This window comes from Nothobranchius furzeri, chromosome 10 (genome assembly GCF_043380555.1).
Source record: "Nothobranchius furzeri strain GRZ-AD chromosome 10, NfurGRZ-RIMD1, whole genome shotgun sequence".
Classification (NCBI taxonomy): Eukaryota; Metazoa; Chordata; class Actinopteri; order Cyprinodontiformes; family Nothobranchiidae; genus Nothobranchius; species Nothobranchius furzeri.
In genome coordinates this window covers 49,167,770-49,194,804 of record NC_091750.1, presented here as the reverse complement: position 1 = coordinate 49,194,804, position 27,035 = coordinate 49,167,770, and the positions used below count along the sequence as shown (strand labels likewise).

General features: G+C 42.5%; 1 protein-coding gene across 2 annotated transcripts; it reads right to left on the bottom strand.

Annotated features, from left to right (window-relative positions):
- Window positions 1-51: 51 nt before the first annotated feature.
- On the bottom strand, window positions 52-26,164 carry tbc1d8b (TBC1 domain family member 8B). 2 transcript variants are annotated; one of them, XM_015961041.3, is made up of 21 exons: window positions 25,918-26,164; window positions 14,204-14,314; window positions 13,960-14,078; window positions 12,562-12,787; window positions 12,097-12,337; window positions 11,811-12,018; window positions 11,573-11,740; window positions 11,327-11,488; window positions 10,943-11,093; window positions 4,642-4,856; window positions 4,150-4,267; window positions 3,787-4,072; window positions 3,576-3,705; window positions 3,400-3,498; window positions 3,253-3,321; window positions 2,829-3,069; window positions 2,675-2,740; window positions 1,083-1,175; window positions 903-950; window positions 729-826; window positions 52-649 (listed from the first exon to the last, which is right to left on the bottom strand). In XM_015961041.3, exons 1-21 carry the CDS (start codon window positions 26,042-26,044, stop codon window positions 209-211), a joined length of 3,417 nt encoding a protein of 1,138 aa, XP_015816527.1. In that variant the 5' UTR covers window positions 26,045-26,164; the 3' UTR covers window positions 52-208. The 2 variants fall into 2 exon arrangements, with proteins under 2 accessions (XP_015816527.1, XP_015816528.1); XM_015961042.3 differs by lacking the exon at window positions 1,083-1,175.
- Between the last annotated feature and the right edge of the window lie 871 nt (window positions 26,165-27,035).

The window sequence follows — 27,035 nt, the reverse complement described above, 5'->3', positions numbered from 1 at the left end:
GGGGGGGGGGGGTTGTTACGGACTAGTGTTTAAAGTCTCAAGATTCCACGTTTGCACATTTACACCATGTTGCACCACAGCCTCCTGATGCACCTCTTCACTTATGACACCAAAATAATCTCGCTCTTCAAACTTTTCCAAGTGAAGGAAATTAAAGCTGAAGCGCAGTTTTGAGTCAGAGACGAAGCGCCCGCCCCGTCGGCGTCCTTCATTTACTCGCCGTTAGCTTGAGCTGGGTAGCCCTCGCTTTCCCCAGTTTTGTCTGAATATCAACAGGTCTTTCAAAAAAGCTGACAATGGTGGGCTCGTTGAGCAGAGAGGCCAGGACCTGCTCGAAGGAAAAGGACCACTCTGTGTGGGTCAGGTTGGACACCGCCTCCTGGTTGCTATGGGAGCTGCAGGTGTCTGAGCTCTCCGGGGTTGTGGAGGCCTCCTCTGTGGTTGAAGACTCCTCCACAGCAGCAGGGGTGGTGGTTCTTGCAGGCTTTGTAGCCTCAGGTGGGCTGCTTGGCTCCTGAAGCCTCCGTCCAACCTCCTCCATCTTCAGGAGGAGGCTGGTCACGTGGGCAACAGCTCGGTACAGCGTCTCCTCCTCTGGATCGCCGTGAAAAATATTGTAGAGTGTTTTGGAGAACTGGATGAACTGAGACTGAAATGGAAAGACATTTTTATAACAAAGGATTTTTTTATTTGAATGAAATTAATAAATAGGATGATTTATAAGCTACCTGATTAATTCTGGGTAGGTCCTTAATGGTTTCCTCTTTTCTAAGGATTTCATTTTGCCACTGCTTCAGATACGTCTGCAGGTCCACCTTCCCCCGGCCTGACAGAATAAAACCTAAAGTTACTGAAACTCACTGGGATAATGCTGAAAACATGAAAAGTGAAGTAAATCTGACCTCTTTCAGGACTTTTCCTTATCACTCCATCTTCTGGAAGATCAAAAGCTGAAACAGAAAGAAGACATGAGCAAACTGTCCAGAGTCGTGCTTCCAGATAAAACCCAAAAGGAAGACTTACAATGAAGTAAAAAGGGGGAAATGTGAGTTTAAAGAAGGAAAAAGGGTAAAGAGGCTAACCAGAGAGTTTACTGAAGGGAGAAGAGTCTTCAGTCAGAGGAATAAACTCCTGCAAACTCTGTTCCTTCAAGTGTAAAGGACTTCCTGTGAAAGCTTAAGCAGAGTTGGTGAGAGCCAAATGGAAGGAAGAAACCAAGAAAAAAAAAACTTTATTTTAGATCAGTAAAAATAAGACAAGAGGCTAAAGCTAAATCATGTTAGCTGCATGCTACAGATAATACTAGATCCAGAACCGTTGGATGATTTCTCACAGACTGAATATGTTCCTCTTTCCTCATGATTTTATTTGTGCGTGTCAGATCTGATGTGCACCGTGGCTGATCTGCTTAAAAGTGAACAGCTTTAGTCACCTGTAAAATCTCAGTGATCAGATTAGCTAACAAATAGGGGTGGGAGATAAACTCGTTTTTTAGATGCATCAAATGTATCCTTAAGAATGCGAAAAGGCTCATTTAAACATTTAAAAACTCTAAAATGCCTTCTGCCTGCACCACTGACAGGCTGCTGCCCCAACCCCCACTGAAGGCCACATGTGGGGGCAGGCATGCGTGTGGTTTCCATGAACCGATTAAACAAATGACCTGAAGAGCCAGGAAGTTCCCTTCATCTGCCACAGAATATGATAATAAAATTATTTAACCTCATTTTACCGTTCACACACCTAACAGTATAATTAAGTGTGTTTTCTGACACGTGCTGATCATTATTCACTCTCAAGGAACATCTGCTCTATTCAATAATAAGGTTCTTTTAGCTGAAGCTGTAAAAGTTTAACGATGCCCAACAACGACAAAGAGGTGATGCAGCCGAGCAGCTGATCTGATTAGTGAAAACAGCTGCTGCACTTTTTGTTTTGGACTGAAAGATGCTCAGCTCTGAAAGGCACATGATTTCATTTCCCAGATCAATGAAGTGTTTGGTTCACTTCCAGCAGCGCTCGTCTGCAGATGACGAGACCGCGCTTTTGGGCCTGGAGCTGCAGCAGCAGGATGTGACCTGCCCTTGCTGCTGAGGCACTAGGCACCCTCCTGAAGGCAGGAAATAGGCTTTGCAGCTTGATGCTTAATGGCCTGCTCCGGCACAAACAGTGATTCAGGGCTGTCGGCTGCTATGCTGTTGGTTGTAATTTGAGCAACTCTTGCCTCACATGGATCCTGTTTTTAGAATTTAAAAAAAGCATTGCACTGCAAATGCTCTTACAGCGCCTCAAACCCCTTGTTTCCATGGCAAACATTCATTCAAAATGTGCTAATCTTACCCCCACCAAGCCTCAGAGCAGACAGCGACACATCAAACAGAGGAAAGTGTCTTACCCCCCGGCAAAGAGCTTGCTCAACAAATCCTGAGTTACAGGCTGGATTATTGAAATGACAACACCTGTTTGCTGATTTAACAGTGTTCCAGTAGTGTACGCCTAACGTGGCTGTGACAACGAAAGCATCACATGTGAAAACATCTGCTGGACCTCAATTCATAGATTGTAAAAGAAAATGGGTCAAAGGCCAGAGATACTACAATAGAAACGTAGGGAGAAAAAATAATGAGAAATGTTCATTTGAGCTGCTTTTTTCAGTTTTTTTTTTATCACTAACCTGGAGGCAGGTGGAGCTTGAAGAGAAATTTCAGCTTGTTTGTGAATGAGCCACTGTAAAAAGTATCTGTGGATGAAGCAGAATGCAGTTATAGTAAAAGGGATGCTAAAAGGAGATGGTGCTTTAGTGGAGAGCAGGAATCAGACGGGCTCACCCAGGGCACAGCAGAACTCTTTAAAGTTGATGAGACCATCCTGGTTCTCATCGATTAAGCGGAACACCCAGAGGGAGAGGGTGCTCTTGGAGGTGCAGAAAGCCCAGGGCTCCAGCAGGGAAAACAGCACGCTGAACTGCTGGAAACCCAACTGGTACTGCTCCAGATAGGCCAGGCTGGGGTCGTGGTGGAGCAGAGCCGGGCTGTTCATGGTCCAGTAGCAGCAGAGGAAATGTTGTCTCTGAAAGCAGGAGAAAGCATGATGCATTTAAATTAGGGATGCACCAATATTAAATTTTGGGTCGATACGGACTATTTTCGCTGTTAATCGGTATTTACTAATACCAATATTGATGCGGGTATATCGTGCATCCCAAATTTAATACACTAGCAGAAAGGATGCCATTTTGTGTTTCAGACTTACCTTGAACAAATTATACAGCTCATCGAGATGTGAGACGTTAAGTCGGACTTCCTGAGACACCACCCGGATCTGAAAACAGACGCCAAATCAACTCCTGATGCCGTGGTGATGATACAGGACGAGGTAGTTTCCTGTATTCTCACTTACGACGTTCTGCTTGGTGGTGTCCTCCAGAGTCTGGATCACGTACAGTTTGTTTCTCTTCCTGGAGCTCTCCACATCCTCCGAACGGATGTGTCCATATTTCTACCAGAAAGACGTAATGGTGAGGTCCACCCCAGCTGACACAAAGCTGACTAGAACAGGACGGGAACATTTAATACCTCATAGGCCTCTCGGATCAGCTCGCAGATATCCACACTGATGTGAGATGCTTTGTCGTTGTTACTCACAGGCGCCTGCTGCACTGTTGGAGGCAACGGGCTGTCTTTATTTGTCACGTTATCGAAAAACCTGAAACGACACCATCAGGATGAAACGACTCGGTGATTTAAAGAAATACCAGCTGAAACATGAAGCTCTAAGGCCACAGACTTGTTCAGAACGGTGACGGCCTCAGCGTCGTCATTACAGACGATGAGAGCCTCCATGTTGTAGTCCAGCACAGCGAGGCCGAGCTGCAGGATGGCCTTTATCCCATCGTAGAAGAAACAGTCCACCACATTGACAGCGCTTTCTATCGGCAGGACGCTGATGAACAGCGTGAGGAACCAGGACAAGGACACGGACGAGAAGAAGCTCAGGTCCGTCATGTGCTCGACCAGCTGGGGGAGATTTTCCCTGATCAGGTCCTCGAACACGGCCTGATCAACCAGAGCACCTGAAAACATCAGAGTCAGACGTGTCAAATTAAAAATCACCTGCAAAGCTGGTCTAATCTGAGGTTTAGAGACTCACCAATGATTCTGCGGTTGAAGTAGTCCGGCAGCATTCTCTCACAGACGGCTACCAACAACCAGAAGGCCTCCTCTTCTTTAGCATAGAGCAGGAGAACAGAGGTGAGGATGTTCATGGCCTAAAGAGGAGAAATGGCTCCATTATGTTGCTTCAAGAACACACACTGCAGAGCTTAATGACCTCTTAGCTGCAGGACTGACAGGAAAACAAACCTGGCAGCAAATCAAGAGAAAGAAGCTTTCCATTTGTTCTGCAACTTCTCATGCAGGTTTCCATGACAACAGAAATCACATGGTTTACTGTAAACGAGCAGCTCAACATGCTTCCATCTAAAATAAACCAATTTATGACCAAATTTTTAACTAAATAATCAATAATATATGAACAAAGTAATGAAACACATCAAACTAAATCCAAATTCAACAATGTGAGTGTTTCTCATCAGACTCGTTTTCTCACATTTAACAAGAATCACAGAAAGAACATGAGAACCTGGCAGTATCCAATTTTTGGGTTCCTGGAAGCATAGGCAGTGAGGACTCGGCGCAGAGCTGAGATTCCCGTGTCACTTTGGAACGCCGGATGCTCGGGGAGAGAGCGGTGCAGGTCTCTCTCGATCTCATCGGTAGCCAGAGTGCTTGTCCCCAGGGACTGTTCCACCAGCTCGGTGTAATAGCCAGGGTGAGTGGCCATGTCGTTAACAGCACCTGCAGGGTCACACACACACACACACAGCAGGGCTGTACGTTAACATGTTTAGCTTATGGCATCGGTGCTACAAAGGCCGTAGGTTTTGTAGCACAGAACAAAAAGTTGTAGCACCAGCATAAAAAATTTGTTACAATCTCTAAAAACCAAAAGTAGTTCTTACAATTACTTAAACACACTGACAAACACCAGTAGAGCATCTAATTAAAAGACAATAACAACTAGAGCCCTGCACGGTCCTAAAATCTGAGCCCGTGTCCGGCCCGGCCCGAGGGGGTGGAGCCCCAGCCCGACCCGGTCCGAAAAGGTTTTCAGGATTCTCTGTCCCGACCCGAGCCAGACTTTTTTTTTTAACCTTTCATAATGTTTTAGCGCGATAGAATGCTCAGCATTCTAATTATCTGTGGGAAGTGTTCTGCAGTAAAAAATAAAAATAAAAAGAAAGAAAAGAAAGAAAAACAGCATTCAATGCAGCTTGTTTTCTAATAGAGCGTATTTTTCGAGCGGCAGATGAAATTTACGAACACTATATTAATTGGATGCGTTTGTAAATTTAATCTGCTCTGAAAATGCGCTCTTGTGCAATTAGAAAAAAAAGCATTCTAATTTTCAAATTGCAGAGCGCATTTTCAGAACGGCAGATTAAATAAACACCCCCAATTAATATAGCGTTTGTAAATTTAATCTGCCACTCTGAAAATGCGCTCTCCAGTTGGAAAAAAAACCAGCAATGAATGCTGTATTTTTTTTAACTGCAGAGCAAATTTATTCACAGAGAAAAGAATGCTGCCATTTTCATGAGAATAAACGTATGGTTTCTGACATATCAAAGTGGACATAAAATGGCATATTAGAATAGGGGCACATGTTTCAATCAGCAGTTTGAGAATTCGTTTATATAGGCGCATTTAAACACCACACAGACCTTAACTGAGCTAACGGGTGCCGGTGCGTGAGAAGCAGGCAGGTGCTTCTGCGTTTAAGTGTATCAGTTTTTTTAATTAATTCAATTAAAAATAAAGGCGCCCGGCCCGTGTCTGAGGTAATTACACAGTTGTTGGCCCGAAGCCCGGCCCTCGGGCTGTCGGGCCAGGCCGACCCGAGGGCATAGGGCTTCAGTGCAGGGCTCTAATAACAACCACCAAAGCAAATTCCTGGTAATGTGAGTCTCACTCACGTACTTGACAATAAAGTTGATTCTGAAATATCTTCATTTTGTCAGTGTAATAAAAAAGCTTTTTTCTTTTATTTAAATTTGTGTAATTTGTTCATTATAGAGGTCCGTCCTCAATGACATAGACATAGAAGAGTAGACAATACGCCGATCGCTGTATGATAGTCGCGTTTTTGTGGTCTACTTTTTATAAACTGTACGGCTAACAGGATGTTTTAGCTAAGGCTTTATCCTCGTAAAGATATGGAGTAGAGTGCCGTTTATAAACCCATTCACACATGCCAGAATGAGAACGCAGCGTGCACTTTAATATTTATCAGGCAAAAGTGGTGCAAGTTTGGTTTACGTTCACACAAAAAAAATCAACAAGTTCACGAATGATCGTTAAATGACTTGTTCAAGTACAACACCACAGTGTTGTACTTATAAACTTTTACCTTCTCAGACGTACCTTGGTTTGGTGCAGGTTGTGTTTTTGTTTCTTCCTGTTTGTTTTTCTGTTCTGTTAAAGGTTTAAAATAGGGCTGCAGCTATTGGATATTTTAGTATTTGAATGTTCTATTGAATCTTCTGATTAATCGGATATTCCATTTGACAGTGTTTCATGTGAAACAAGACCATGGTCTGCTGCTTCAGAACATGAAATAAAACATAATTATGAGGCTGAAATGTCAGACTCTTGTTATAAAAGGCTCAATAGGGAGCCCAAGTCTCCTCCCTTTCCGGTCGGCTCATTGGTCCCCAGAAGAACGGAAAAATGAATGCAAGTCAACGGGGCTAAAAGAGCCATTTTCTAATTCACTTTGCCTTTGTAGCGTCATGAAGGGACCGTTTTTCCACCTAAAGGTCATTTTCCTCTCTCCTCAGGAAGAGCTAATCTCCTTGAGATATTGCTCAAGGCCTTTGATGCCTCTGCATCTAAACTGTTTTAACTAGCTATTTGCCTCCCCCTACAGCTCAAGAGAAGATCAGAAGAACTCTATTAAATAATAATCAAATAACTTTGTTAGTCCAAATAATCATGTAAAGCTCAATGTTAAATCAATATGTGAAATGAGAATATTAATTACTTGATAGTATAATCCTATGATAGTATATAATAAGTAATATAACTTTAAACTGCACACTAGCACTCCTATCACACTTAATGTTAAAATCACATGACACATTGGTTTTGCCTCTCCAATCAGAGCTTTCCTTTCTGATGCGTGGCGTGATCTGTGTGGTGTTTATTTTTGTTGTCAAATTCTGATTCGACCATAAATCAAAACTCTGAATTATAAAACTAATTCCCACGTCACCCTTAACTCAGTTCAAACGTTCTAGAGTTGCAAGCCGGCAACTCGTAACTTTTTAACCACAAAGAACCTTGACAAGCTGGATCATAAAACCTGTTGCAAGCTACACCTGACGCAACGCTCCTTCAGAGTAAAAGCTGAACTCACTGACCCTTCAGGGACCCGCTGATGCTGTCAACCAACTGTTGTTTACGCTGTTTCACCGGCTCCGGTGCCAAAGTGGGTCTGAGGACCTGGCATTCTGGATCTACAACGGAGGTCTCCGCAAGGGTATGTAGAACGGCAAGATAGTGTCTGAATGTGGTTTTTGAAACTCCGACTGTAGTTTAGAGCAAAAACATTCGCTCCCACACAGAACTAATGCTTCTCTGGAAACGAGAGTTCTGATAACAACATTCCACATTTACACCATCCATTTTGCCTCATTCACATCTAGATCCATTCATCACATAGAGTGTTTAGAGTTAGTTAGCCTTATTTTAAATTGTTTAGAAATAAATCTTCTTAAACTTTAAAACTGGTCTCTCTCTCTCTCTCTTTTGACTCTGGGTTAATACGAAGTGTTACCTAATCCCTGCAATAAAAAGTTCCGATCTTCTGTTTAAAGTGATATTCAAAGATACATCAAATTGATTTCATATTTTCTATGGAATCTCACCTTTGATGGTTTCCTACGTAAGATGTAACTATTGAACCACTATACCTTAGACCCTGGATTGCACATATGTTGTACTTATATTTAAATAAAAAGTAATGATGTGTGTTTCGACCACGCCAGTCAAGTACTTTGAGATTTATCAGCTTGTAAAAGTTTGCTGTTAGCATTACTACATCGGCACGCCGTATATATGACGTCACCGCACATTCTCCTCTCCCCTAGCGTAGCTGCAACTTACCACATGGCCAAATTTATGGTGGTTCTTTCCTCCTGAAGGAAGGATTTGAAGTTCGCTGAACTTACAGCCATTTACCCTCAGTTTTTCCCCGTGTCGGTTTCTTTGACGTCACTTTCGTGAAGCACATTTGTAGCCCTGGACTTATTTTCACACAAAACCTAAAATAACGTTTCTCCCCGTTCAAAAATAAGCGCTTTCTTCATATCGAAATTCATCTATAAAATTCACATTTCATAAGTGTAATCCATGGCACATAACAAGTAGAATTAGAAAACAGCGTTTTTGCCCCCTTGGTCCAGAACTAGATGGGCGTGACTTAGGCTCCCTGTATTAAATTGGTGTTGAATAGTTCCCTCTTTCCCATACTGATATTTATAATTAGATATTTTATTAAACTAAAATTTGACCTATATTTCTGTAACATTTTAGGTTTGTACTCATATCACTCATCTTAATCAAAAGAACATAAATAAATCCACAGTTAAATTATGATCAGTAGAATTGAATGCATTTCATTAAGATGTTCAGTGGTACTGAAAATGCTAATAATGTTTCATTTCTACTACTAAAACGGAATGGTGACATATATTATGTACAGGTTAGCAATAATCTTGTAACGTCACGAAATGGCCTGGTTTTGAGATCTCACAGGTCAAATGCACAGCCAGGTCAACTTACCCTGGCTATGACACATCTTACTGTATTTTCCCCTGACAGGAGTCAGACAGTCTGCACGTAGCCCCTTTAATCAGAGCCTACTTCCTCACACCAGCTGGACTGCAGAGATAATAAATCATAAACAATAACATCTTGTCCTCCAAGGTCCATCAGAGAGGAACTCTTTAAAAATAAACTCCTTTATTCCCAGAGGAAGAAGAAAAGAAGATTGTATAATTAAAGATAATAATTAAATATTGCCATTTATAATTATAAATAGGGCTCTAGAGCGAGCTTCAGACCGGCCATCTTTAGCACCTCTCTAACCAGAAGGATTTTGACACGTTGTCAAAACCTTAAACCTTTTTCGCACCTGAGAAGCTGAATAAAAAGATAGTTTTCCTGCAGAACAAAGCTGACTCAAAACGCCTTCAGAGTTATTTTTAAGACGCTTGGTTTCATCTATCGTTGTGACCCGGGAGACATCCCAGGACGAATTTGGGCGCATCGAGGTTTTTCTATGAGCCAGGTGCAGTGGGGTCGTCGGCCCCGGGACATCTCGGATCCAACGGGGGTCTTCCAGAACAGGTGAGGTAGACACAGCGAGATAGCGACTGAATGTAGTTCTGTTAATAACATCTTTACAGTTTATTTGCAGACCAAATTCTTTCCATCCAGAACTCAGCTCTGAGAATGGAGATTCTGATATATATTATATTCACACATAGATTCCAGACTATCCTTTAGTTTGCATCCACTCACAGTAAATAATAGTTTAAACATTTGTCAAGTCTTAAGTGTTTGTAAATAAATTCTTACTTTGTTTATAAACCTGACAGTTTCTTGAATCAAAGCGAAGTGTGTACAATCCCTTAATAATTAAAAGAATCCTAGGATCTTCTAATTAATCATACTAAGACCAAGCAGGGGGTATTCTATTTATACAGAGTATCACAGCTATTGGTCACAAGTAGTGGTAATAATATTAAAAGCTTTTCAAGCCATTTACTTAACCCAATTTACCCTCTATTATCATTACAATCTGTTTTAAATTATGTTTGAAGATAGACACGTTTGTGATTTAAATGCTACAGTGGCTTGCCATATTCTGCTGCGGTGTTTGAAGCAGACTCGAATCAGCAATCTGATGTCTGCAGTTCTGCTGCACAGCGCTGCAGACAGCTAAGAACAGGACGATGGGGAATTTTCTTCCGCTCGTAGAGTTTAGATATTCTTAGTTTCACAACCATCATATTTTTCGGAACCCCGTTTGATCGTGAGCCTGCTACCCGCTACCATTAGCTAATCTGCCCGTAGTTGCACTTTTCATCCCAAACTTTGGACCGTCTCTGCCTTTGTATTTTTGCTGGTTTCTCTGCTTTCCTCCACAGCATCTATTAGTACATTGTGCGCCAGTAAAAGGCATTCCTTACACAATAACAAGAAGTTCTGAAGAAGAAAAAAGTAACTTGAAAAGATGTTGCACAAGTGCTACGTCTAAAAACAGTTAAGTTTATCACACAGAGAGTTTTTTTCATCGCACATGCGACATATATGTCACACTGTACAGCCCTGCAGAGTAGTGATCTCACACCAAACAGGAGGTTTTGATAGTTTGCTGGTCTGGAGCATACAGACGCGCGTTGACATAATGTCGTGGAAGGGATACAGCAAGGATCTTTGAGAAGGGTTAAAGGTCATTACCAAACAATCCAAAGTTAATCATTTAGAAAGGTTATTTAAATCATTTAGAGTGACTAGTGACAGCAAATCTCCCCTGAGGTCAGACAGACATCTCCAACTCTAAGGGCTTCAGTTCAAAGGTTAAAGGTTAAATGTCATGGCAGGACAGCTAGAAATAGGCTGATCAGGTCTGGCTTTTTAAGAAGGGTTATCAGGGGAAAACATGTTACCTCTAAAGGAGATCAACACTTTTTATTCCACTTGATGCTGGACTTGAATGAATTCAGAACCTGGTAAAAACCAGGATCATTTCCATTTTGCCCCCGACCATAAAACCAAAACAGACTTTTCATAAAGACGCTATGTGGCATACACACCTGAGAACAGCATCCACAGCTCTCCCCTCAGAGACTCGGGAACACCACGAACAATCAAGTCTCGCGTCTTCCTGGTGAAAAACATGCTGGTCCCACGTCCATACTCAGAGAAATGGATATTCCATGACTGCTCCTTCATCTTCTCTTTCAGCTAGAAAACACACGTCCTCATCAAACCGTTTTTCTGAGCAGATGCAAGATTGATTCTTATTTTGGCCATCTGCCTTTAAAAACCTTTATACTGTAGGGTTTTATTTTCTATTAGCATCAAAAGAACTCTAACAGCAACCTGATCATCCTGGGAGTCACATGATACGAAAGGGCAAAGAACAAACGTTTTGACGAAAACGCAGGAGATAAAGAGTGAATAATATTTGCACTCACCATTTTAGGATCAAGGTTTTCAACATCCTGAGGATGGAAAACAGTCATGAGGGCCTCAGTGCTGACAGCCTTGCTGCTGTCTTTCTGTCCCACCATGAGAGTCACGTCCTCTGGGTTGTCCTCAAAGTGATTGATGAGGGACTGACATTCTCCACGTATGCCCTTAGTGGTAAAGACACACGATGCATCACTACTCTGATTAACGACGCGAGATGAAAAAGGCGATTTAACATTCCAGCTTCTTACCTCTGATGAACCAGAGTGCTGCGGGCTGGCGCTGATGCCACACCTGCTACGGACTGTGTTTGCGAGCCGCTGGAAGTCTCTCACCTCTGAAAAGCGCAGCGCTCTCTTGCCACGCACACACACCATTATGGCCCTGCTGCTGGAATCAGTCTTCTCCACACTAATAACCTGCAATAAGGTAACATTAGTGGATAAGACTCATCCTGTCATGTTCGCAGCAATCCAGTGACATTTTTACCTCTCGCATTGGAACAACGACATGACACTGGCTTCCATCCTGACTGGCAAAGCACAGATAGTTCTCAGACAGGCAGATCTTGCCCAGGGTGTTGTGGTTGCTGAAGGGCACCCACAGGTAGCTCTCGTGCACCTCTAGCAGGTTTTCCTCTTTGGGAAGCCTGAAAAATGTCTGGAATTGCTCACTTTTTGTGTGAGCCTCAAGGCCTCTGTAGGAGATGTCAAAAAAGTTTATTTTAAAACCAAAGGAAACTGGCACCGTCACACAAACCGACAACAGATGGCACCTTTTGGTAATCTGCAGTGGGTCAGAGAGCGCCGGCACTCTCTGGAATGCCTCTTTGTCAAAAAGACGCTTGATGGCGTAGTCAGCCAGTTGCTCCATGATGACAAAGGTTTCGCTGAGGTGCAGCAGCATGGAAAAGTAGTGATCCTCTCCGTGAGCCAGAACGTGGATACTCTCAGTCAGAATAACGTTAGAGGTCTTCTCCAGCCTCCAGATCTCATCCCAGGAGATGACCAGCTTCACTGCACCACAAAGCAGAGAAAAAACTTCTGAGTAGGGCTGAAACGGCCGGTTGCATCATAATAAAATGTTTTACAAAAATGGCTAGGCTACCCATTATCAACACGGTGAGGTCAGCTATAATGGAGAAGTCATAACCAAAAGCTATTTTCTACTGGAAAATAAGGGACCATAAAAGCAGCAGTTAGCACACTACTGGGCACATTACAGCAGAGACAGGTCTAACCCTCAGATCCCAGAAGGTACGAGTAGAAGCACAGGAAGTTGGTGCTGAGGTAGAGCCAGCCCTGACAGGGGACTTTTCCTCTCCAGTAGCTGCACGAGTAATATGTGACCAGCTTTTCCTGGGGGGGCAGCTCAAACCACTTCTCAAACCTCAGAAGTGCTTCTCTGAATTTCTCTGGATCATCCTCCAGCACCAGAGAAGACTTCCCCTCTTCAGCGATAAGGCCCTAGAAGGCAAACAGGATCAGTGCAGAAAGGCAGGTTAATAAACACGTTAATAAGACAGGATCAGTGCAGAAATACAGGTTAGTAAACACGGTAATAAGACAGGATCAGTGCAGAAAGACAGGTTAATAAACACGGTAATAAGACAGGATCAGTGCAGAAAGACAGGTTAATAAACACGGTAATAAGACAGGATCAGTGCAGAAAGACAGGTTAATAAACACGGTAATAAGACAGGATCAGTGCAGAAAGACAGGTTAATAAACACGGTAATAAGACAGGATCAGTAAAGAAAGACAGGTTAATAAACACGTTAATAAGACAGGATCAGTGCAGAAAGACAAGTTAATAAACACGTTAATAAGACAGGATAAGTGCAGAAAGACAGGTTAATAAACACGTTAATAAGACAGGATCAGTGCAGAAAGACGGGTTAATAAACACGGTAATAAGACAGGATCAGTGCAGAAAGACAGGTTAATAAACACGTTAATAAGACAGGATCAGTGCAGAAGGGCAGGTTAATAAACACGTTAAGACAGGATCAGTGCAGAAATACAGGTTAATAAACACGGTAATAAGACAGGATCAGTGCAGAAAGACAGGTTAATAAACACGGTAATAAGACAGGATCAGTGCAGAAAGACAGGTTAATAAACACGTTAATAAGACAGGATCAGTGCAGAAAGACAAGTTAATAAACACGTTAATAAGACAGGATAAGTGCAGAAAGACAGGTTAATAAACACGTTAATAAGACAGGATCAGTGCAGAAAGACAAGTTAATAAACACGTTAATAAGACAGGATCAGTGCAGAAAGACGGGTTAATAAACACGGTAATAAGACAGGATCAGTGCAGAAAGAAAGGTTAATAAACACGTTAATAAGACAGGATAAGTGCAGAAAGACAGGTTAATAAACACGTTAATAAGACAGGATCAGCGCAGAAAGACAGGTTAATAAACACGGTAACAAGACAGGATCAGCGCAGAAATACAGGTTAATAAACACGGTAATAAGACAGGATCAGTGCAGAAAGACAGGTTAATAAACACGGTAATAAGACAGGATCAGTGCAGAAAGACAGGTTAATAAAGAAGTTAATAAGATGGGATCCACGCAGACAGACAGGATAATAGGACGAGTTGAGAAGGACTTTGGGAATTTCTTACTCTAATCTTGCCCTGCACGAAGCTGGTGATGTCTTCACTGGAGTCAAAGACAGAGAGTGTCCTCATGATGTTCTGCTGCAGCCAGTCCCAGTGCTGGATGATCTCCTCCCTGGTAACACCTGGACCAGCAGACCGACAAATAGAAGTAATGAGAAAGTTATACCATTGCTAGAAGAAGAGCTGTAAAAACCAACATTAAAGAACAACCAAAAGAATAAAACCAGGGGAGAACACAGCCACGTACCACATGCTATGGACCAGTACACTTGTGAATCTGGTGTGTAGTGAAGGATGCGGTAAGGAGCAACTTTGGATGTGGAGTCCAACACGGTGTCAAGAGTTCCTACGAGAAGGCCTGAAAGATACAGCAGGTTGATTATCAGTTTAGTAGGGATGTACCGATCCCTGGTATCTGTAAAATTTAACCGATACCAATACAGTTGCTTGAAAGTGGCTTCACTGTAACTTGTCATTCCTGTTCACCCAATATTTCAGTTTTGTGATCATTTCTTCTATTAACATATTTTACTTTTTATCTACCTCACAGTGTTTTCCTGTTGAAAGCAGAGAAGAAAATAAAACCTGTATTCCAATTCATAGCACTTTTTTGTGTGGTAGAAGTATCAGTATTCGGTATCGGCGAGTACTCAGATCCAAGTATCAGTATAGTATCGGTTTGGAAAAAAGCGGCATTGTTGCATCCCTACAGTTTAGCATAAATAACCTTTAAGCTACAGTCGACTTTAAAAAGCAGGCAATAAATATATAAGGTGGTTCTGCCAACCATCATGGTGCTGAAACAAGGACCATCTGAATTCCTTATCGGCTTCAGCAGCAACATGATTACTGATGAATAATTAAAGTGATGCAGAACCCGCTGGTGTTTTACTCAAACTTGGATCAGATGGTTTGAACCACACAGACAGCGGAAATTAAGGATGCCCCTGGTCCAATCTGGAGCGAATATCAGCTAAATCTGTTACCTTCACACCGACTATCTGTTGAGCTCTCCATGAATTATTAACAGGGCTGTGCTGAAACCACTATCCAGTGCACGGGAGCGACCTTGTGGAGAAGCACTCACCGCATCAAGCAGGCAACACTTTTCACGTTCCTGTAGATCCAGAACAAGCTCTGTCTACGGACATAACAGGCTGAGATCCACCATGTTTAACCTCCACCATCATTAGAGCTGCCGCATGAAGGCGATGTACATCGCCTTGGAGCTAAAAGAGGGGACAGCAGACGACCTCGTCCCATCGTGGCTAAATTTGAACATTTTAAGCAGAAGGATCTGGTTAAAAGTCACGGAAGAGAGCTCAAAGGCAAAGACTTCAGCGTTAATGACCAGTTTCCTAAGGAAATCCTGGATCGGCGCAGAGCTCTCTTTCCGCTGCGTAAAAAGTTTATCCAAGATGGGAAGAGAGCTGTCATCTCAGTGGATAAGCTTTATGTGGATAATAAACTTTACAAGGAGCGAGGAGTGACAGACTGGCTGTATTAGCCCAACATCAGGTCAGACCTTTATTTTTCTTATCAGATTCACTGGGTTTGAGCACGTCAGTAATAAACAGCTGCTAGATCCGTGTTTTAGATGATGAGTTCACCTGTTCATCATCACCTCACACCCCATCACCTTTTCTTTTTAGTTCTTTCTTCTTTTTTAACCTGTTTCTGTATTTTCCTTTCCTCTTTTTATCTGCTTCTTTACACCTGTATGGCACAACCACACAACTTTCCAACACTGCGTCAGACTCCACACACACACACACACGCACACGCACGCACACACACAGACACACACATGCACACACAGACCCACACACACACACACACAGGAACACGCACACACACACACACACACACACACACACACACACACACATGGATATATTTAAGTCACAACACAATATCATAATTTATGCGTCAAATAATACAACCACAAACACTGTTGAATCCTTATTATTATTTACTTTTCTGTTATTTATTAACATACTATTTTATACATTTAGATACTTATTCCATCTTATTCACATGAAGGCGTCATATTTTAGCTACTCACACACACATCTATGGGTGCACTAAGATTTGTCTCATGGAACGTACATGGAACTGGCTCAAGAGATAAAAGATTAAAGATTTTTGATCAGTTAAAAAGAATGCAAGCAGACGTAATATTATTACAGGAGACTCATAGATCTGCCACATCGGCAGATGAACTTAAAACACCTGAGTTTCCCAGCATGTTCTCTGCCTGCTATAACTCTAGGCAAAGAGGGGTAGCTATTTTAATACACAAAAACATCAATTTCACAGTACTGGACACAGTTTCTGACCCAGAAGGTAGATTTATAATGTTAAAAATAACTATACAGAACCAACGCTTATGTATTGTGAGCATATACTGTCCAAATATTGATGACCCTCCATTCTTTCATAATTTTTTCTCTGTACTCTCCGAACACTTGGACTGTCCACTTATACTTGGAGGTGATTTTAATCTTTGGATGCATTCCTTAGACAGGCTCAGTACAGCTGGGACTCGGCGCAATTGGCAATCCACTTATATAGTTAAACAGTACATGAGTGATTATGGGCTTTGTGATGCATGGCGATCTCTTCATCCTAACCGTAGAGAGTATACTTTTTTCTCACACGTCCATCACTCTCATTCACGTTTGGATTATTTTCTAGTCAGCAGCTCATTGCTGGCTGACATTTCAGACACTGAGATACACCCTATTGTTGTCAGCGACCATGCTCCGGTTTCTTTAACTCTAGTAAACAAGAAAGCAATCCCACCAAGCAAAAACTGGAGGTTTAATACATCACTGCTTAAAGATGAAGGTTTTATAGAATTTTTTAAAAAGGAGTGGGCTTTATATTTAGAACATAATGACCTGCCTGGAACATCAGCATCTATTCTCTGGGAGGCAGGAAAGGCAGTGATGAGAGGTAAAATAATCTCTTTCTCATCACATAAGAAAAAAACAGAAAATAAACGTATCCAGGAGTTAGAAGAAATCATTAAGTCTTTAGAGACATCCACAGAAGAAGAGTTACTGAGCAAATTACGTAAAGCTAAATTAGAATTTCATGGAATTATTGACAAAAAAACACAATTTTTAGCACAAAGACTACGAATAGAAAACTTTGAACATAGTAATAAATCCGGTAAATTTCTGGCCAGCCAATTAAAAATTAATAAAGAGAAAACTACCATATCTGCTGTTAAAGACTCAACTGGGAATATAGTTTATGACCCTGAAAGAATAAACAACACTTTCAGAGACTTTTACCAAACTTTGTACTCACCACAGATAAACCCATCAGATGACGAGATCGATGAGTTCCTTGATAGGATAACACTTCCTAAATTAACAGACAGCCAAGTTGCAGTCCTGGACTCGCCACTAACATCAGCAGAGCTCCAGGAAGCCCTTAAATCCATGACTAATGGGAAAGCTCCAGGTCCAGACGGGTTCCCAGCAGAGTTCTACAAAGAATTCTGGACCATTTTGGCTCCAACATTTTTCAGAATGGTGAGGGAAATCGAAGAGAGCGGCAGATTACAGCCAAACATGAACTCAGCCAATATTAGTCTCTTGTTAAAACCAGGCAAAGACCCAGCATTTCCAACCAGCTATCGCCCAATTTCTCTTATTAATGTTGATCTCAAAATAATTTGTAAAGCCCTGGCAAAAAGATTAGAGAAGGTAACCCCCTTCTTAATACACCCTGACCAAACTGGTTTCATAAAGGGTAGACAGTCGTCCACTAATTCGCGTAGATTATTTAATTTGATAGATTTCTCTTACAGTAGAAACATAGAAACTAGTATATTATCTCTAGATGCAGAAAAGGCTTTTGATAGAGTTAACTGGAAGTTCTTATTTGCAACTTTACATAAATTTGGTTTTGGGAACTTCTTCATAAACTGGCTACAAACATTATACAGTTCGCCAATTGCACGTGTTAGGACGAACGACCAAATATCAGCTAGCTTCTGTCTTCAGAGGGGGACCAGGCAGGGATGCCCACTCTCCCCCTCACTGTTTGCTATCTTTATCGAACCACTAGCAGCAGCAATTAGGCAAACAACAGGTATTAAAGGGATAAAGTGTAATAAAATAGAACATAAGATCAGTCTTTATGCAGATGATGTTTTACTCTTCCTCCAGAATTCTCAATCGTCTCTGTCTCATTCAATAGAACTGATAAACTCTTTTTCAAAAGTTTCAGATTACTCTATAAACTGGTTAAAATCAACAGTTCTACCAATTAATTTCTCTTTTGTCAATTTACTTAATACTCAACTGGAGTCAGGTAATATCACATACCTGGGAATTAATGTCTCTCCCAAGTTAGCAGATCTAACCAAACTAAACTACATCCCACTTTTAAAGAAAGTGGAGGATGATCTTGCTAGATGGAAATCCTTACCAATATCACTGATGGGAAGAGTTGCTACAATTAAAATGATGGTCTTACCCAGAATAAATTACTTATTTTCAATGATCCCAAACAAACCACCAGCTGACTGGTTTAGATCTCTGGACTCCTCAATTACTAAATTCCTCTGGCAGGATAAACCTCCACGAATTAGCTTAAAAACGCTTCAGAAGAGCAAAGACAGAGGAGGACTGGATCTACCCAACTTTTATTATTATTTTTTAGCCAACAGGCTGCAATATATACCAAGATGGTTGCAAGATAACCCACTAGATGAGTCCTGGTTAGACATAGAACAGACAATTTGCAATACGATAGAGCTTTCAGACTTACCATTTATTAGCTCAAGCGTAAGAAAACATGAAGGCTTCAAAAGTATTAGTATCAGCACTTCTCTGACAGCATGGTGGGAGTATCTTAAAATGACAGAGTCTTCACTAGTACCATGCAGACGCACACCTATCTGGAATAATCCTGATATTTTGCAAAATAATAAAATGATGAACCTTCTGGACTGGAAAAATAAAGGAATCCTATACCTGGAAAACATATATGAAGGATTGGACTTCATCCCATTTAATAGAATAGTCTCCCAATTTGGAATAGAAAAGAATAGCTTTTTAGAATACCACCAAATCAAATCTGTAGTCAAACAAAAATTTAAGCTCAATAAAATAGAATTACAAACCCCGCCAAGGGTTTTAGACTTCTGCAATCTCAAACCCCCTAAACTACTGTCTAAAGTATATAAGACACTGTCCAAAATAGACGATAGAATAGCAATCCCTATTGAAAAATGGGAGGTGGATCTATCAGTCAGCTTTGACCAGAACTTCTGGTCCCAAACTTGTTTAAAAACTTTTAAAATGATCAGACACCCCAATTTACAATTAATTCAGTACAAAGTTCTACACAGAGTACACTATACAGGTCATCGGATGTTCAAGATGGGGTTTGTGTCGTCTGACATCTGTACACACTGCACAAACAACATTCCTGACAATTACGTTCATGCACTGTGGTCCTGTCCACCTGTCCAGGAATTTGGGGGTAGAGTATGTGAAGACCTGTCAAAGTCTCTGAAATGTCATATCCCAATCACCCCCTCTCTTTGTTTACTGGGAAACCTGGATGATGTCCCGATTGAAAAATCTTTGGTTCACGTGGTTCTGACTGCCATATGCATCGCTAAGAAAACTATCCTCTTGAATTGGAAAAATAGAGAAAATCTCTGCATTAACCAGTATAGAAATCTTTTGTTAGATCATATTGCACTTGATTTAGCCTCTGCTTCCACTTCAAATAAATCTCTCTGGGCTCCTTTGATCGGTTCCATCACATAGCGGTGATGGGGGGCCGTTGATGATGTCCTGCGGGATGGTGTGGGTGGGGGGGTGGAGGGTCTGAGTTTGGAGTATCTGGATGTTCCCTGGGGATGGGTTCACTGGGGATGTCTGGCACTGGGGGGCCGTTCCCCCCCTCTGGAGGTGCTTGGGTTGCCTCGGGGGGTGTACTGCTGGCGGTTGTGAGTGGAGCCCCTTGGAGGTCTTGGCGGCGGCCATGGGTCACTGCCTGGCGGCTGCATTGCCCCTGGGTGGGTCTGGGTGGGGGCCTGGGGGCTCGGGGTGTTGGGGTGGCCGGCCCCGTGTGGGGATCTGGGCTGGGCCTTGGGGGTCGGGTCCCTACATGTACGCTGCCGGGAAGAAGGCAGGAATACGCAGAAGTACCTGGCCCGGGTTCGGGGGCGTAGGGCAGGCCCTGGCTCCTCTGTTGTCCCATCACAGGGGAGGGGGAGGTCCAGGAGGGGGAGGACCCAACCTTACCTGGATGTCTTATGTCTTATATATTCTGGAAGTTGTGCAAATGCAGGGATGGGCATAGATATTCTGCTGGGGTGGGGCTGGGTCGGCTCCCTCGGGCTCTGTGGGGCTCTGTGATGCTGCTGCTTTGGGCCCTGGCAGGATGGGCTGGGGTCTCCATGCCCTGCGCGGCGGTATGACAACGGAGGTGCCTATTGGGGTCAGTGGGGGAGCTGGCTCCCTGGAGGGCTAAGCCCTACCAGCCATTCCTCCCCATCCCCGTTTATTTCTCTCCTCCTGCTCCCTCACATCATCACACAAACATGCACATAGGACCTTGGGGGGTGGACAAGTCGAGGAGTGCGGGTATGGACCCCATTTCCGCATTCCTGTGGCTTCCTGCCCCCCAATTTTATTTGCACCTTATGCACTTCCACCGACGACATTCCACGCAAACATACACTTAGGGCCTTGGGAGTGAGCACATTCAACGGCACTTGGCAGGGGGAGTTCTCAGCCTCCTCCCGAGTGCCGGTGCCCACTTCGAATTTTAAACTGCATTTAGACACCAAGGGCTGTGGGTGCAAGTAGGGTGGTGCAGTGGCATCAGCTGGCATAGGCCAGAAAATGCCCGCACTGCCCGCTCACCACAGCAATAGAATACACCTCATTAACACACAACACTATGTTGGAGCAGGTGGAGGGAGACCAGGGGGTCTTAGCACACCTCTGTTGTTGCTTGGCTGCCTGGGGCTGGAGACTAGGAGGGAGATCTGGCCGTCTGGTTGGGGTCTGGGGTGGTGGGTTGCTGTGCTCGGCGGTGGGCGGGGGAGCCTGCTCATCAGCACCCCAGCAGAAAGGGTCAAACTCTGGTAACCGGTGGTGGTTGTACTCCATGTGCAGCATTACCGGGACCAGAGTGAATAGGGTGTGTATGGGGAGCATGAATGGGTGTCCGGCGTGTATTTTTGTAAGTCTTTGGTTGTATGTGCATGTGTGAGCATGAGGGAGGGAGTGTGTGACTGTGTTTGTGTATGACTGTATATGTCAGGTGGGGTCTTTGACTCCTCCCTTCTCCTGGGACCTCCTTTGATGATATAGATCTTCGTCTCCCCTCCCCCCTGTCACACCTGGTGTGGGTGTGATGCCTTGGTCTGCCTGAGTGTTCGTGGCTCCCGGGTCAGGGAGTTTAAGATTTTTGGCATCTGCCTGATCAATCCCAGTGGCGGCCTGGGGGGGTCTGGGTCCCTGGGCTCTGCTGGGTCCCCGGCGGGGGTGGTCGCCCCTGGGTCCCGGGTCGCTGGGTCCCGGACTCGGCCGGCTAGGGGGTGGGAGGCTGCGGGCAGGCCTGAGGACTTGCCGCTGATATCTCCCGGGGCTCTGCCGGCTGCTGGTTGTGGCCCCCCGGGGCGATCCTCTGTGCCTCTCGAGGGGGGCGGGGGCCTTTCTGGTTGCGGGCTCCTTGGGGTTCCTGTGTTCTGGGGCAGCGCCTGGATCTCTGGGACTTGGAGCTCCCCCCCGTCTCCTACGCGTCTTTGGGGGGCAGATCTGTGGTCCCTCACACTCTCTATTGGACGCTCCTATAGATAAACCTTACATAAACAAGCGCGTGTACACACACAGGTGCTCACATGGTGCTCTCATAAGTATGGGCTTGGGCACGTTCAACACATGTCTTAAGACTATGGTGGGCACTCAATGCACTGTGGTATATTATCGTGTGACTGTTTAGTTAAACAATGATTGATTATATATTTCTTCATCAAGTTGACGCAGTGATAGCTTGATTTTGTTATATTGGTGTTGTGTCCCATTTTTTGTTATGTTTTGCTTTTTTCTCGTCTCATTTTGCAGGTCTAGAAGCAGACTCTTGTTCATTATTGTTTATTTTTGTTGAATCCCCCCCCCACCTAACCCCCTCTCTCCCCACCTTTTCTCTTTTCCTTTCTCTTTCACCTCTGTCTCCGTGTCTGGTCGAAATTACAAAGCATTCAAAAACAATAACAATAAAGTTTTAAATATCAGGTGCGACATTAAAAGCAGACTCTTTGATGCTCCACCTGAGACATTAAAAGCAGATGCTCTGATGCTCCACCTGAGAGTAAAACTGTAAGGCTTGTTACCAGCATTCAGACATCAATTCTGCTTGCTTCACAGCCAGACAGGACACGTTAAAAAAAAAAAAAAAAAAAGAGCTGCCGCATGAAACGGGGATAATTTCAGCTTCAAGTGTGAAACCACTCATTATCATTAATTATCTACCAATTACTTTGCAGCTGTCACACTCCGGTTAGTGGCTAGCTGTAACTAGCATCCACTAGCTGCCCAGTGCCGGCGCATTACTAAAGGGGTTTTTGAAAATCTGCACATTGAGGAATTTCTTCTTCTATGATTGTTAAATTGACTTCTTTGTTAATTTCCTTTGTGGCCAATTAATTTGCAACTAAATTGGCTCATAATTTTACTGATTTAAGTGTTGATCTTCAAAATAGGAGTAAAATATTTTTTATCGTTTGTTTTTAGTAAATTATCTTTACTGTTGTATGAGTCTTGTGAATGACAAGCAGCATTTTGTGACATTTACATGAGGTTGGTCTAACCCCGGTTTCACACTGCAAGCATCAGCGGAACGGAACGGCAGCGAAGCTGCACCGCTTCAAATAGAATCCAATTATAGTCTATGTAGTGTTTCAAACCAGCCGCGACGCGGCAATTTCCAGGTGCGTCCCAAAAGCAGCATGTCGCGCAGTGCCGCTAAAGATAGGATCGAGTTCTATTTTTTCCACGAGCCGCTTCTGGGACACATCAATTTCCGCAGTTCACATAGTGCGAGACAGGAAACCACACGGTTTCAGTGTAAAGTCCCCGGTTATTTTCAAAATAAAATGCAACGTTGCGATGTTATATATAACTTACGTCAGTATGTGTGACCGAACGGCTTTGTTTACCACCAGTTTCTTTCGAGAAGTGCAACAGTGTGATTCCTCGCAGGGGTTGTGATCTCTCGATGAGGAAGGTGTTGGAAGTCTCGAGGGATTTTAGAATCTCGTGAGTACAGCGAGGTGCAGTGAGGAAGCCGTGCCGCGGCCAAGACTCTCCCGGTGTGAAAAGGGCCGCTTTGAAGTTCGCGAGTGAGCCGCTCCGCTGCTGTTCTGTTCCACTGATGCTTGCAGTGTGAAACTGGGGTAAACCTGACTTTTTTTTCTTCTAAGATTAGAATCTTATTAGAATTTGTTTGCTAGCTGAAGGTCTAATCTCAGAATCAGAGCAAAAAACACTGAGCAAGAGAGTTTTGCTTCTTTGGATTACTCCATCCTCCTTTGCACCTGCTTTTGAAATCGATGTGTAAGGTTTCTCAGATGTTATAATTGCATTTTAATTGTAAGCTGAAATTTTATTAACAGCCTGGAAGCTTCTACAGTTTAGAATTACTTGGCAATAGAAAATGAATTCTTAAAAGATCAGAGCAAGGATTTCCAAACGTTTCAAAACGAGGATCCAAATAAGTCATGTTTAAAGTCAATGGGGGGCCACAAGAATGTGGTTTTCTTCCTTTAAAAATGCAAACATTATTTAATGATCATTTTTCGTACTCTTCAAAATAGAAATACTAATCTGAACATAAACATGGTAGAAAGGTTCGATCTTCAACATCCTACACGGAGAGCGAATTCATCATTCTAAAAATGCAAGTGGGGGCTGCACTAAATTGCAGGACTGCACTTTTGGACATGCCTGTCTCAAAGGGATATTCCACCCAAAAATGAAATTTTGTCTGTTGACATATTTCCCAGTGTTATATAAGTGGGCAAAAACTATTTTAACTAACCGGGTAATTCTCCTGACCCAGCTGTACTCCTTTAGCTTTAGCTTAGCATAAAACACAGTAAGTGAATGGTTCCAACTAGCATTGTGAGTAAAAAAGTCCTTAAAATCACTCAGTAGTGATCCCAATTCTTCTTGTTGACCTAAATAAATCAGACTGACTGTAAGTGACAATTATTGACATAAGGGTCCAGAGAATGACTTGGCTGGTTAAAAATAGTTTTTTCCCTACTTTTCTAACTCGAGGAAACCTGTCAACAGACAAATTTTCAATTTTGAATGGAACATCCCTTTCAATAAAATTAATAGATTTTAGGAGGAGTATTTGACCATTTTTGTATATTTGTGATTCTGTTCAATCAGCAACTTAGTAAAGTTTTAGGGATTTTTACAAATCAACTGAACACAACAGATGGATAAACATTGGGAACAAGCAGCTGCAGGTCTAACCTGAGTTAAAGGGACTTTACTTTTGAATTTTTAAGCTCGCGATTGCCCCCTCAGGCCAAAAGCATAACGGCAGCTTCAATAGTAGGCTCGTGCACGATGTGCACATGCTGTACGTGCACACTCCTTAACGAAAATAATAGCTGAGACAGTCCCGTGTGTGTGTGGCACGCAGCTAATTAATTAAATAATTTGGTTCTGTACCTTTCTCTTCAGCACAGCCGACAAAGGTTTAAGATGGGTCAGTCCTCCTGCATGCTCAGATCATTCCCTTCCCTTGCTTGAAAAATTTTTCCAAAATGAAAGTTGAACCCACATCTTTTTTATCTGTGAGTTCAATGTCGTTCGGCGAGTCTCAAATAAAAATTCGGGCATCTTACTGTAAAAAAATATACCATTAATGTAAAAAAGAAACTCTACATGAACTATGTTTACACCCAGAATCGAACCCAGGACTTCTGCATGGGAGTTAGACATCTTTCAAGGTGAGCTACACTCTAGTAACATTCACAGTATCTGTAACTTTTATATCCTTGATAACACCTGAAACAACGTCAAATCAATGAACAGCTCGAAGCGAAAATGGCTATTTTGTTGCTAATTTGCAGGAAATATCTAGAAGAAAGTTCTACAGAAAGTAGCTAAGGGTCCTCAGGAATGTAGCTAGGTTCATCACTAGGCGTTAGGAACAGCGACAAAGTCGCTGAGTTGGCACTGCCTCTCTCTCTGCTGCTAAATCTACAGATAGCAAATGCTAAGGGTGTGAACGTGCATGAAGCAGCCTGCTCGACCCGAGCATCTCTCTTTTTCTGTGATTTTACAGAAAAACAGGCAATCACAGTAAAAATGCCAGGGCTCATTCTACAGGACCAGGGTATTGCAGGAGAATGTATGAAGAAGAAATTTATTATTTCTATACATGTTTTGGCTGTCAAACTTCCTTATAGTCACTTTAATGACTTTAACTCATGGTTAAAAATAAAACACGAGATTTTAGCAAAGCTGTGAACTGGACTTAGTGCGAAACTGTTTTTAAAAATCATCCATTTCCTCACTAGTGTTGCTGATGCAGCTCTATGCTGCTGTAGTGTGATTGTGTTTATTTTCTTCATATTCAGGCTAAATTAAATGTTTCCAGGTGATTTCACACATTAGATTGGCTGACACACACACACACACACACACACACACACACACACACACACACACACACTTCATCCTCTCTGAACTGAACAGCAGCTGTTAGATGCTCACTCTGACTACCTGTTGCAAACAGGAGGCATTAGCTCCCTCCCAACGACTCACCGCTCTTAAGCTAGGCAACATTTATGAACACATTATTCTATAAATAACTCTTCTGTGTTTAAACGTTATTCTCGAAGCGGCAGCAGTTCTGGACTCCCCAATGGGGCTAAACCCAAACCGCTAACGTTACCTGTCAGCCCGCCACCTCCTTCTCCGTAACCTCGTCTCCTCTGCAGCACGAAATACTCGTTATCCTTCTCGGTGACCCACAATTTAAACGCGTTTTTCAGCAGAATCTCTTCAGGTTTCAGCCACATGTTTCAAACGTGACGAAGCTCTCTAACAAATCCACCTGACATGTCACGGTCAGCTGTAAAAAGCCCCGACAAGAACACCGAAGACATTTGTTTGTGTCCGAATCCCTCCCTTCCCACGTCGACAAGAAATGCTGCCAAAAGCGCAAAGCATTGTGGGATTGTAGTTTTTGCCGAGGACACGGGCCCAGTTTGTTTACTGTTTTAGGCTCCATAAAAACCAAATATTTGACATTTTAAGCACGAATATATAAAATAAATACAAATCAATACAAATAAATACATTGTTTTCCCAAAATAATGTGATAATTACTATGAACCCCTACAAAATCTGAATGTCAAGCTTTTTGTTTATAAAGGAAAACGATTTCTTCCAAGACAATTTTTACTGGCTTTGGGATTTTTTGAGTAGATTTTGCTTTAACAAATACTAAACACCAAATAAACAGACAACACACATTTATAACGAAGGAGTACCACAGGTGTAAGTGTTTATTTATTATTAAATATTTATAAAAGATGTGAATAAACGAGTGTGAACATAAACTATCTAACTATTGTCAAATGATTAATATCGAGTTAAGGCAGTAACATTTCGGAATAACACATTATTCTGAACACTGCTATCCAACATTTGTGTGTACGAAGTAACACAGACTGTCTCCATTGGAACAAAACTTAATGCAAAATAAAAATAAATGAATCAACTCGTTCAGCCTTTTCAGTTCACTCTGAATATTAAACTATGTCAAGGTTCAGTGCATGACAAATAATAAAACAACAAATTCGCTTTAACTGTTGGTTCTAATGTAATTCTAAAATGTGTTTTATGACGTAATTGTAATACTTTAAAGTACGTTTCAAACCAAAGTAGTGTAAATTTGGTGGCTTATTTTAGATGGAGGAAAATAACAAAGAGGTGAAATTTCATGTGATTGACTTTGGGCTCATTTCAGCTTCACCAGTGTCGCCCTCTTGTGGTAACATTGTAAAA

Coding starts and splice junctions, on each gene's coding strand:
- tbc1d8b (XM_015961041.3), bottom strand. CDS start 26,044: ATGTGGCTGAAACCTGAAGAGATTCTGCTGAAAAACGCGTTTAAATTG. Junction 12,019..12,096: donor CCACTGCAGATTACCAAAAG/GTGCCATCTGTT, acceptor CATCTCCTACAG/AGGCCTTGAGGCTCACACAA. Junction 11,741..11,810: donor TCGTTGTTCCAATGCGAGAG/GTAAAAATGTCA, acceptor ACCTTATTGCAG/GTTATTAGTGTGGAGAAGAC.